The sequence below is a fragment of the Anabrus simplex genome, chromosome 2, assembly GCF_040414725.1.
Source record: "Anabrus simplex isolate iqAnaSimp1 chromosome 2, ASM4041472v1, whole genome shotgun sequence".
Taxonomy (NCBI): domain Eukaryota; kingdom Metazoa; phylum Arthropoda; class Insecta; order Orthoptera; family Tettigoniidae; genus Anabrus; species Anabrus simplex.
In genome coordinates, this window is record NC_090266.1 from 743,030,143 (window position 1) to 743,042,754 (window position 12,612).

General features: G+C 40.6%; 1 protein-coding gene across 2 annotated transcripts in view; it reads right to left on the bottom strand.

Moving 5' to 3' along the window:
* Window positions 1-9,088, bottom strand: part of LOC136864429 (golgin-84) — a 148,632-nt gene extending 139,544 nt beyond the window's left edge. The window contains exons 1-2 of one of the 2 annotated variants that reach the window (XM_067141415.2): window positions 8,709-9,081; window positions 8,409-8,568 (exon numbers count right to left, since the gene is read on the bottom strand). In XM_067141415.2, coding sequence (XP_066997516.2) covers window positions 8,409-8,568; window positions 8,709-8,860 — 312 coding nt within the window. In that variant the 5' untranslated portion in view covers window positions 8,861-9,081. Of the gene's footprint in view, window positions 1-8,408; window positions 8,569-8,708 lie in introns of both variants that reach the window. The other variant, XM_067141414.2, reaches the window with a different exon arrangement.
* Window positions 9,089-12,612: the final 3,524 nt, after the last annotated feature.

Consider the following 12,612-nt stretch of genomic DNA (forward strand, 5'->3'; position numbering starts at 1 on the left):
ATTAATTCACCACAAACAGCTTATATTAATACAACAATGTCGGTCATTGAATTACTTGCCTCTGATTGGCCAATTCCAATCAACCATGCCTTTGACTATTCCTTCAGTGCAGCCAACGCTAGCACAGACTTGACATCATTAGTTTAAATGGGCGAGCTGTCGTTTAAACTAAACAAGTGTCAGGAATTTGTGGAGAAAATGGACGCAGGTTTAAACTAGGTACTAAAGTTAAACGGGTTTAATTTAGGGCCTATACCAGGTTTAACTCTATTTGGAGAAAATGGCCCTAAATGTGTGTCTAGATAATGATTATCTTTTCTTTTCTTTCAATTTGCTTTAAGTCGCACCAACACAGATAGGTCTTATGGCAACGCTGGGATAGGAAAGGTTTAGTAGTGGGAAGAAAGCGACCATGGTCTTCAGGTACAGCCCCAGCATTTGCCTGGTGTGGAAATGGGAAACCATCAAAAACCATCTTCAGGGCTGCCATAGTGGGGTTCAAACTCACCATCTCCAGAATGCAAACTCACAGCTACATGACCGAAACTGCATGGCCAACTCACTTGGTAATAATTATAGTTTCCTTGACTTTCATGTGCTGCTTTTCTGTTTTTTTTTTAATTTTTTTATTTTCCAAACAAAGTCCTTTTTGAAAAATGTTGACATGCTTTTCATTGATGTGAATCTGGTCACCCCATATCCTCCTAATGTTTTTGACAAGCGGGATTTTTTAAAATCTAGGATGCAAACCACTATCAGATACAATAATCACTGTAATAACACAATCCTGCCACAACCCACCAATTACTAGAGACGGGAGTTACATATCGTAACATGATAATGTATCCTATGTAATCAGAGTAAGCTGTTCCGGAAATACTATGTTCCACCGGGGACCCTAATACAAAAGCAACTATCTCAGCGAAACCAAGGGAAGGTGCTGAGTTTCTGATTGGCTAGCGGATATTAGGAACAATAGCAGCTCGCTTAAGCGTGCACTCCTGCGCAGGCGCCAGCAATAATTTTGTAACAGTTTAGAGGCAGTACTGGCATTCCTACCCTGTTACTAACTGGCCGGTTACAGATATCTTTTAGTTACATGAAGTGCTTTGTATTGGGCTTGCAGTTGGTGATACATACAGACGGGTAGTTCCCTCGAAACTGTTACGTGTGGTCTTCCCACTTTGCATCTCGTGTTTCACTTGTGTTGTGGACAACGAGCAAAAGACGAGATACAATTTGTGGGGACAAAACTCAATTACAGGAAACTCTTTCTAATTTGAAGAAACACAGTGAAAGGAGGTACTCAATAATAATAATAATAATAATAATAATAATAATAATAATAATAATAACAACAGGAGATAATTTTAAAAATATAAACTTTCTACCGGTTAATATAGTTCAAATAATGTGCATGGTACTCAAATATCAGGTCCTGAAAAGCTATCGCAAGCGCCATCAAGTTTATCTGCCCTTTCTGCAACTGCAACCTGTGGTCCAGTGCAGCAACATTTGCTATTATAATTTTTACAAGTACAAAAAAGTACATAGTTGGTTACCACATATTTCCAACTTTTTTTTCTATGGCAGAAGATGAAGATCTTTGAGCCATTTATATTGGATTTACCGAGCTACTTGGCTACGTGGTTTGGGTTACGTAGCTGTTAGCTTGTATTTGGGAGATGGTGGGTTCGAACCCCACTGTCAGCAGCCCTAAAGATGGTTTTTGTTGGTTACCCTTTTACCACACCAAACAAATGCCGGGGCTGCTTCTCAGTTAGGTCAAGGTCGCTTCATTCTTAGTCCTGATCTGTCTTATACCATCGTCACCATAAGACCAGTTTGCGTCAGTGCGACATAAAAAACAAAAAAAGTATTGGTTTAAACTCTCCTTACTTTCTTCCTGATAGAAGGACTATTTCCTCATCCCTCATTCCGACACTATAATGAAGAGTGTACGACACTTGTTCGTCAACATATTTTATAATGTCAGGTGCCACTATATGTATGTTTAATTATCTACAGATCCTTGGACATCTAGGACCTAGCAGTCACGGCACATTTCATTTCATAAATGGATCCTGGCTCAGTCCGGTGGTATTTGAAGGTGCTCAAATACGACAGCCCCGTGTCGGTAGATTTACAGGCACGTTAAAAAACTTCTGCGGGACTAAATTCCGGCACCTCGGCATCTCCGAAGACCGTAAAAGTAGTTAGTGGGATGTAAATCAAATAACATTATTATTATTATTTCATAAATGAAAGTTTCGAAGTATTAGTTCTCGGAGTGTGTTTTTTTTTCTTTTTTCTTTTTGCAAGTTGCTTAATGTCGGCCACAGATAGGTCTTATGGCGACGATGAGACAGGAAAGGGCTAGGAGTGGGAAGGAAGTGGCCGTGGCCTTAATTAAGGTACACTTCGCCATAAGACCTATCTGTGTCGGTGCGACGTAAAGCCCCTAGCAAAAAAAATTAAGGTACAGGTGGCGTTCGAACCCACTATCTCCCGAATACTGCATACTGGCCGCACTTAAGCGACTGCAGCTATCGAGCTGTTTCTCGGAGTGTAAATGGATCATTGTATACATGTGATGTCGGGCCGATGACCTTACATGTTAGGCCCCTTTAAACAACAAACATTTGATAGGAATAGTTAAGAATGTGGAGTGATGAGCTGGTGAAAGGGACATTGAGAGAGAAGAAAGAGAGATGGAGAGATAAAGTAATGCTATTTGCATACTTTGTAAGGTGTGGATAGGGGTTGCAAGAGGCAGCAGGGCGTAAATGACTGTTCCTCCCAAAAGCTGACCTGCAACTTGTAATTATGTTACTTTTATATCCTAATACTCACACTCAATACTACAGTACAACAGATACGCAGTAACATGATACTGGAAAGTAACCATTTATCGCATCTTTACCAATTACTAGCAGTAATCAATGCCACTGGGTAGGCTGCTGTTATTCTAATATAAATAAAAATACTACAGTTATTTTTTTCTTACAAGTTGCTTTAAGTCGTACCGACACAGATAGGTATTATGGCGATGATGGAACAGGAGAGGGATAGGAGTGGGAAGGAAGAGTCCATGGCCTTAATTTGCCTGGTGTGAAAATGGGAAACCACGGAAAACCATATTCAGGGCTGCCGAAAGTGAGGTTCGAACCCACTATCTCCTGAATACTGGCCGCACTTAAGCGATTGCAGCTATCGAGCTCGGTATACTGAAGTTTAACATCCCTTTAACTACAGGCCGGGCGTAGAGCTAACCACTCTACCCCATCATATGCCGAGGTTACGAATAGTGGAAATCTTTACCTTCCACCGCTCCAAGGGCCTTCATGGCCTGTACGGAGATGACTTTGCTTTGCTTTAACTACAGGGTCTCTCTTATAAACCAAGAGCGTCCAGCAGCGTTTCTATTCTCCGAGACCTAAGCAGCTGTACGGGAGGCACACCCATAGTGCTTGACCTTGCAAGGAGCGTGCACGTGTTCAACCTAGCATCAATAGCCAGTCTGAATCTCAGCTGTTAACATGGTGAGACAGTTATCATTGCAACACTGTATTTTCGTATGTAAAATTTATTTTAAGTACGAGGCGGCTGAACGGGTACGCAATGCATTTGTTCAGCAATTTCCTAGTGAAGTGCCACCTTCACAAGCACATATTCAGGTAATTGTAAATAAATCTGAAACTACTGGCTCAGTGCTCAATAAAAAGCATGCTTGTACACGAACAGTTTTAACAGAGAAAAAGAAAGACGACATTGGTGCGAATCTTCAATGGTCACCGAATAAATCACTCACAAAGTTAACACAACAAGTAGGGGTATTGGTTTCTTCTGCACACAAGAGCTACATAGCTGTTATACATCAAATGATACAGGTTTACATGGGCCCATTGTTTAAAACCTGCTGATCCAGCAAAAAGAGTGAGATTTTGTAAGTGGTATCTTGCATCATTGAATGATCATTTATTCGACCCACAGATTGTGTTCTTTTAGGATGAGGCCTGGTTTCAAATTAATGGTCGTGTGATCAGTCATAACTCTGGCTATTGGTGTGCAGAAAATCCTAACGGTGTTTATGAAGTCCCTCATTATGAAGGATGACACTTCCAGCATCTTTTATAAGGTAAGATTTCACATAAGATTGTATACACACTTAAAGCAGGATGGCCACACGCGATGTAAGTTGAGCTGAGGCAGCTGCTGTAACGCAGAGTACAACCACTGTGCGCTCAGTCTGGGTTTATCAGAGAGACCCTGTAGAGATCTCAAAAACATGCCCAAGTGTCAGAATTTGATCTGAAGAATAGTTTTAGAATGTGCCAATAAGGATTTCTTGCATTTAAACAGTCTTAATGGCCAACCTGAGAGTGTCAAGATTTGGTCCCACAGCCTTGAGCACAAAAGGTGAGCACCTCACTACCTGAGTTAAACAGCCATTCACCCTATCTTACATATCCCAAAATCATAATTCTGAACACATATGTAATGACAGCATGCACAACATGCACTTCCTACTCATCTGCATCCAATGGCCAAACCTTGAACTAAGGAATGATGTATAAACTTCTGGCTAGACTGTAAACATGACTGACATGTGAACTGCATGATGCTGGAAGGGAACTTCTGTATACTGGTACTTTAAGAAATATTTTGTAGGACCACTGCTTGGTGTGATATAAGCTAAGACACACTGACGTATATAATTTTAAAAAAATAACAAGAACTCTCTAAATATTCTTACACAACACTTGAGCCTATCCACTCAACGAGCAACAACTAGAAGCCAAATAGCAAATAAAATGGATGATATTTTTAAAGAACACTGAAATTAATTCCTCATGAACACCTGGAATACTGATGTGGAATTCTCACAAACTCAACAGCAGCCAGAAAAGAAACCCAAGACGAATGTGGTGAATAGTCTGGGATTCTCTGTTTCAGCAGTTCTTACAAAGTGTAATTTTACTTTTGTCATATTAGCGGTGTTTTGGCATTTTTGGTTACATTGTAATGCTGTTATTATAACTGTTTTCTACGTTTCAAAGACTCTTACAATGATACTGTACAGTTCTTTCGCATTATACTAGTATAGTTTTGGCATTTCTGCTCAAATGTTCCCACTGAGAATGGGTTTAGAACCTTCCAAAAGCAATAACGATACATTTTCTAACTGTCTGTAGGATGTGGAAGCAGCCATTGAAAATTCCAATTTTTAATCCTTTCGCTGTAAAAAAAGGGCCTTCTGTAGCAACAAAAGTTTTTTTTTGACATAGTGCATGTTTTTATTTTTGATAGCCAAGGTGATCATTCTTTTTTTTTTTTTTTTTTTTTGCTAGTGGCTTTAGATTGCACCGACACAGACAGGTCTTATGGCGACGATGGGATAGGAAAGGGCTAGGAATGGGAAGAAAGCAGCCGTGGCCTTAATTATGGTACAGCCCCAGCATTTGCCTGGTGTGAAAACGGGAAACCATGGAAAACCATCTTCAGGGCTGCTGACAGTGGGATTCGAACCCACTATCTCCCGGGTGCAAGCTCACAGCTGTGCACCCCTAACCGCACGGCCAACTCGCCCGGTCAAGGTAATCATTAGTACAGGTGCCATGCTCTGGCAAAAGCTTGAACCACAGACTGATATTTTCCAGGTAATAGATAGCTTTTTCCTTCTCCTGTGAAGTATAGGAATTGTCATTCCCCTTCAACATTAAGTGATTCATCCATCCTTCAAGCCCTATACAGTAGGCCAAAGTGAAACAAAATAATTTAATGTGTTGTACCATAATGCAGAAAGGATTTTATAAACTAATAAATCAAAATGAAACTAATTAATCAAGATGAAACTAATTAATCAAGATGAAACTAATAAATCAAGGATTTAATAATATGCGGTAAGTTAATGCCATAACATGTTCCTTGTTTGTTACTGAATACATCTGAATTTCCTTTACGTTGCACTGAGACAGATAGGTGTTATGAGCAAAAAGGCACCTTGCTCAACATTCTCGAGAGCATCCACATCGATCTAGATCAGTTTATGAACCCCACTCACAATTTAAATGAAGTCAGCGAGAAAAAGAACATTCTACTTGAAACATTCATTCCATACATTTGTCAGAATTTCCATAACACAAACAAACCCCACCTCCATCTCCCCGACTCACCACCACTCCCCCCCCCCCCTCCTCCTCACACCAACCCTCCCCCTCCGCTCCTTCCAACCTAGCAAACACGGCCAAACCAACAATAGACTCGATCACGCGACCGAGACCATTCATTTCCATCTGCATCATTTGTTTTCTCATTCCCTTGTTTCTTAGGTTAACGCAGTTTTTAGTATCAATTATTATTTCAAATTAACACCTGTTTCACTGAATTTTGTCGCAGTAAGTTTTTTGCTCTGCATATTGATGTAAATATTGTATATTTGTGCTAATTTTGTTTTCCGTCTAGGCTCTCTTTTGTTTTTTTGTTTACTCTTTCATTATGTTTTTTAGCATTTTTTCAACTTAGGCCTATATTATATGAATTATTCCAACCCCCCTAATTTTTTTCACTGAAGATGGCTCAAGCGAGCCGAAACATGTCTGAATTTGTTTGCTCCGTCTAATGACGGAATATATGATGTATTGAATAGGAGGATACTCTCATTTTTCGCCATTGTAAAGTGAAAACCGTCAATACGGAATGATTCTAATATCTTGTTATGGCAACGATGCGATAGGAAAGACCTAGGAGTGGGAAGGAAGCGGCCGTGGCCTTAATTAAAGGCACAGCCCCAGCATTTGCCTGGTGTGAAAATGGGAAACCACAAGCAAACTATCTTCGGGGCTGCCGACAGTCAGCCCCCAACCGCACAGCCAACTCGCCCGGTACCTATTGAATACATCTAAGAATATCTCAAAGTAACCCTACGTGAACTGAGGATGGAGGGGTAGAAATGTACAGTCTGCTTGGAAAGGATTATTACATACATGCATACATAACATGGTGAGACAGTTATCATTGCAACACCGTATTTTCGTATGTAAAATTTACTTTAAGTACGAGACGGCTAAACAGATAAGCAATGCATTTGTTCAGCAATTTCTTAGTGAAGTGCCACCTTAACGAGCACATATTCAGGTAATTATAAATAAATCTGAAACTACTGGCTCAGTGCTAAATAAAAAGCATGCATGTACCTATTCGTACCTAGAAATGATTCTGAAAGAGAGATGTGTTCATTATGCCTGCGAGGGTCCAACCCACCCGTCCCTAGGAGCATATTTACTTTAATAACCTAAAGTAGCGGTCCAGGCACCATTATCAATAGCTTCTGCTAAGGATCACGGGCATTGGTCGACGTTACCAACTACTGCGAAAAAACCCTCTACAGAGACCTGCGAAGTATGAGTGTCATGGCGTCAGACGGTAACTGTACACTTTCTCAATTCCTCCTTTAATATGGCGGGCAAGAAATAAAGGTCATTTATTAGCTTTAACGTATTTCTGCACATCCAGGCCAATCTGTCATGAGAACAGTGGCCCCTTCGGAGTCACACTCCCTTCGAGAGGCTCTTTTCCATCGCCGCAGCGCATACTAACCACACGGCAAGAAAAAAAGTAATTTAGTAGTTGTAACGTATCTGTGCCCATCCAGGCCAATGTCTGTCATGAGAACAGTGGCCCCTTTGGGGCCACACTCCCTTTGATAGGCTTCTTTCTATCGCCGCGGCGCATACTGTCCGCACGGCAAGAAAAAGAAATAGGCCTATAGCCATATCAAACCCACAACCAACAGTTGACAGCAGTACTATTCTACTCACCTCTACTTACCTCGGCGCTACTAGTGGAAACCCAAGTATTAAACAAAGGACAGTCACTTCGCGTGCGCCACATAGTGGTGCCTCGTGTTACTAACATTGTGGAGTAGACTCTACAGCTTCGCCAATTACTGGTTAGTTACCCATTTCAAATGGTGAAAACTGGAGAAAATGAATGTTATGTTATTTAAAGGGGCCTAACATTTAAGGTCGTTGGCCCCAGAAAATGAATTAATGCAGATCATTGTCAACAGCTCTCTCTGTGACAGAATATTGAGAGAGGAAATTTTTACATCAGTGTGTCTTGGTTTATATCACACCAAATTGAATGTGTCTAAAATCTGCAGTTCATTATGGTAGATCACAAAGCAAAAGCTTGCAACTTTTCACATTAAGCAAATCTGTCAGGCAATTAAGTTACTGTAGCACTAAATCACATGTTCTGCACAGCAGACTAACATGACATTTAGAGATATTTGAAACAATTACAATTTTTTAAAAAAACGCCTAATATGTCATAATTTTAAAACATGGAATTTGCCAATCAAGATTTACTGTTATGAACAAGTCTCAATATCCTAAATAACCCACCTGGATAACATGAGCTGATGCTCCATCTGCAGGTTCGGGGTTGTTAAGATATTCCAATAAGTCTTCATCTGAATCTTTTATTACGTGCTTGGGGGATGTTAATGTTTGCACCGGTTCTTCAATTGTTGGTTCATTGGGACTTTTGAGGCCACTACTTCTTCTTCATGGAAAAGAAGAATAAAGAAATTATAAGTACCGGCTTATGGTTAGGCTATATCCTCTTATAGCACCTATACACCTAAAGGCTGAGGATTAACTAAAAATGATAGGTAGCCAAAAAAGATATGTAAGTATATTTACCCAGAGGAGGAAGGGGTATCCCACATCACTTCGGTTAATGTGTCCTCTTTCTTTTTGGAATCTTTCTCGTTTTGAAAAGCAACTGCTGCGTTTTGATCGATTTGGTTTAAAAGATCTTCAGCTTTTCCTGCCAATCCTTTCAGCCACGACATAGTCAAGTAACGTCAATGAGGTAAATACAGTCAAATATTCTCACTTTAGGTGTGCGATACACTTGTTTACTTTTTTTTTTTTAACACTTGACACTTTATCTCACTTAGTCCCCAATGTGGTACAACAATGTTACATTTCTAAAACTGCACACACACGCACACTCGCAATAAAGTTTTAACAATACATATATTATACACCCGCTCACTATATCAAAGAGAATATGCAGTATGCCAAAGAGAATAAGTGCAGTATGCACTATACGAAATATAGTAATATCTTCACTAGATCATCTTAGGTTTGTCAGCGCACTCTATAAATAATGTACAAGTCATAGCCTTCTAGGCAGCGAGTCCTGCACAGTTAAGTATGGTTTGTGACCGGAATTGGAAGAAGGTTATGTGATGTAATAATCCCATCCAGTGATTATGTTTCTTATCCTACTTCTAACATTATTTCCGAAAATCCAGAATAATGTAACCTGTTCCATATCATACACAATCACGCAGGCGGATAGCTTTGTGCTCAGAACGAAAAACTCAGAGCCGTTTATTGACTCCTCCTCCTTTGTGAACGTCACAAACAGGTCGGGAGAGGTAGCAGACGATTAGACGAATCTCGCGGGAATCGAGAAGCAGACGGCGATTAGCATGTGGAGGAAGCGGCGGCTTTTTCGCATCGCGATGCTGGCTACATTCGCTTTCGTCGTGATTTACTACACGACAACACAATTTAATACTCTAAAATATCGCAGCAGACGCAAGGTAAGAGTTCGGTTAACTGTATTTTCACTGAGAAATTAATTATTATATTGTTGTAATGATAAAACAATTTTAATTTCTTTATTAATTAAATTATGTTTAAATACTGTAATACCGGTAGCGAAATTGTAAACCCATAAAATGGTTAATATGAATTTACTTTTATTTCGATATTAGTTTGAAGCAATTACTTAGGCTAAGCCGAACATCATGAAAGGGATCAGTGAATTTTAGTAATGATACCAACATAGATAATCAGTAACAGAGATAAATACGTGAAAACTTATTTTGCTAGTTTTCATAATGAGTGTACACAATTCACCTTGCGTTAAGGGAAGAAGGGGAGTGATATTGTGCGAAACTTGAACTATATGCCCTAAACGAGTGAGGGAGCAAATAAGAAAAATCTCCACGCGCAAAATACTTATTCTTAAGTGTTAACATTCATTTAAGAAATATGTAACAAGCTTTAAAGGATACGGTAGCTTTTCACTTGGAAATACGCATGTGCGTGCGTGCACTATCAATTAATTGTAGCGAAATGCATACAAGGAAGAAAAAGAAAGTTTTAAACATTTTTTCCTCACTGCTAAAACAGTTTATATGGAGGTCGGGAGCGCTCGACTACACACAGTTTTTATATTCCATTCTACAAAATATATCGTCAGGACTGAATGTGACTGAATTTTTTTTATTGCTGTGTTGTGTAGCTTTACGAACGAGTTGCAGTAATTCCTTGGACGGAAAAGTGTTGTACTTTCTTAGTGAGTATGTATTACGAGAAATGTCATTAATTCGGTTATGAGTACTGTACTTTCAGTTCGGTATTGTCCGGGTCCATGGCTAAATGGTTAGCGTGCTGGCCTTTGGCCACAGGGGTTCGATTCCCGGCAGGGTCGGGAATTTTAACCATAATTGGTTAATTCCCCTGGCACGGCGACTTCATCATCATTTCATCCTCATCACGACGCGCAGGTCGCCTCCGGGAGTCAAATCAAAAACCTGCATCTGGCGAGCCGAAGTCCTAAGACACATCCCGGCACTAAAAGCCATACGCCATTTCATTTTCAGTTGTGTTTACGGTTGTGTTGCTACGTAACTCGGAGACGAAACGTATGACATTACAGACTAAGGGTGGGAAGGAAGCGACCGTGGCCTAAATTACGGTGGATCCCCAGCATTTGCCTGGTGTGAAAATAGGAAACCATTGGAAACCATATTCAAGCCTGCCGGCATGGGGTTCGAATTCACTATCCCACTATCTCCCGAACACAAGCTCACAGCTACGTGACCAAAGCCGCACAGTCAACTCGCTCATGTTTTTTTTTTTTTTTTTTTTTTTTTTTTTTTTTTTTTTTTTTGCCTCTGTGTGCGTATCTGTGTGTTTCCATAATATTCACAAATCTGGCCAATATTTGGTGTGGTAGTGGTGTCGTTTATTAATTACGGAGGATTGATGTGTTAGATTTTCGGCCTCGTGTACTTCTGGATAAATTTCCTTTGCCATTTAAAACAGAAATTTACCGCAAGTCTCATTGTAGAAATGTGTGTGTGGTTTATGAGTGTTTTTGCTAGGGGCTTTACGTCGCACCGACACAGATAGGTCTTATGGCGACGATGGGATAGGAAAGGCCTAGGAGTTGGAAGGAAGCGGCCGTGGCCTTAATTAAGGTACAGCCCCAGCATTTGCCTGGTGTTAAAATGGGAAACCACGGAAAACCATTTTCAGGGCTGCCGATAGTGGGATTCGAACCTACTATCTCCCGGATGCAAGATCACAGCCGCGCGCCTCTACGCGCACGGCCAACTCGCCCGGTGGTTTATGAGTGTGTTTGTTTGGTCCTATTATGGTGATATATGCTGCATTTGCTGGACTGAGCATGAGAAGAACCAGCGGAAAACTTTAATAATAATGTTACCGGCTTTACGTCCTACTAACTACTATGACGGTTTTCGGAGACGCCGAGGTGCCGGAATGTTGTCTCACAAGAGTTCTTTAACGTGCCAATAAATCTACCGACACGAGGTTGACGTATTTGAGCACCTTCAAATATTATTGGACTGAGCCCGGGATCGAACCCGCCAACTAAAATAATGCACAGATTAGCTTCAGTGGATCGATCCACTGAAGCTGAGCCTCCCAGACTTAATGAAAATCATGTCTTAGCGCCTCAATTATGAAGGTTGACACCAAGCGAGTTCGCAGTGCAGTTAAGGTCGCGCAGCTGTGAGCTTGCATTCGGGAGATGGTGGATTCGAATCCCACCGTCGGCAGCACTGAAGATGGTTTTCCGTGCTTTTCTATGTTCACGTCAGGCAAATCTGGAGCCGCTACCTTCCTAATCCTAGCCCTTTTCCATCCTTGCGTCGCCGAAAACCTTCGATGTGTTAGTGCGACGTTAAATCACTAGTAAAGAAAAAAAAAATTGACACAATAATTTTCTACCTAAGCAACTATTGGAATTGGTCTAAGTATGACTGGACATTCCAGTGTTGAAAAAGAAATGAGATGGATTTTTTTTTTTTTTTTCTGTGATAGTTGTACTTTTGAGCTTCAGACGCGCGCTAGATTATAAGCGATTTAGGGCATCTTGGACAAGTGTTGTTCAAATTAACATGGACAGGTGTATAATTTTTTACCTCATTAAGGTTACTGCCAATGTGACAGTATGTCGTGGCTTAAAGGTTTGGCAAGGAAAGCTACCAAATTGATCAGAACGCAGCAGTTGCGTTCCAAAACGGAAAAGATTCCAGCAAAATAGGACTACACATTGACCAAAGTGATGTGGGATACTCATTCCTCCACTGGGTATTTTTATTTATTTTTAAATCCGAATTTGCATGTTTTTGGTGCCTATACTAACGTGTGCATTTGTAATTTATTGGCGCTAGGACTGGGAAGTAAGCGGTCGTGATGTGTATGCTAGATACCATCCCTGTAATGGGGTGGATTCATCCAGGACGAGTCCGGCAGGTGAAAGGGGAAGGGAGAA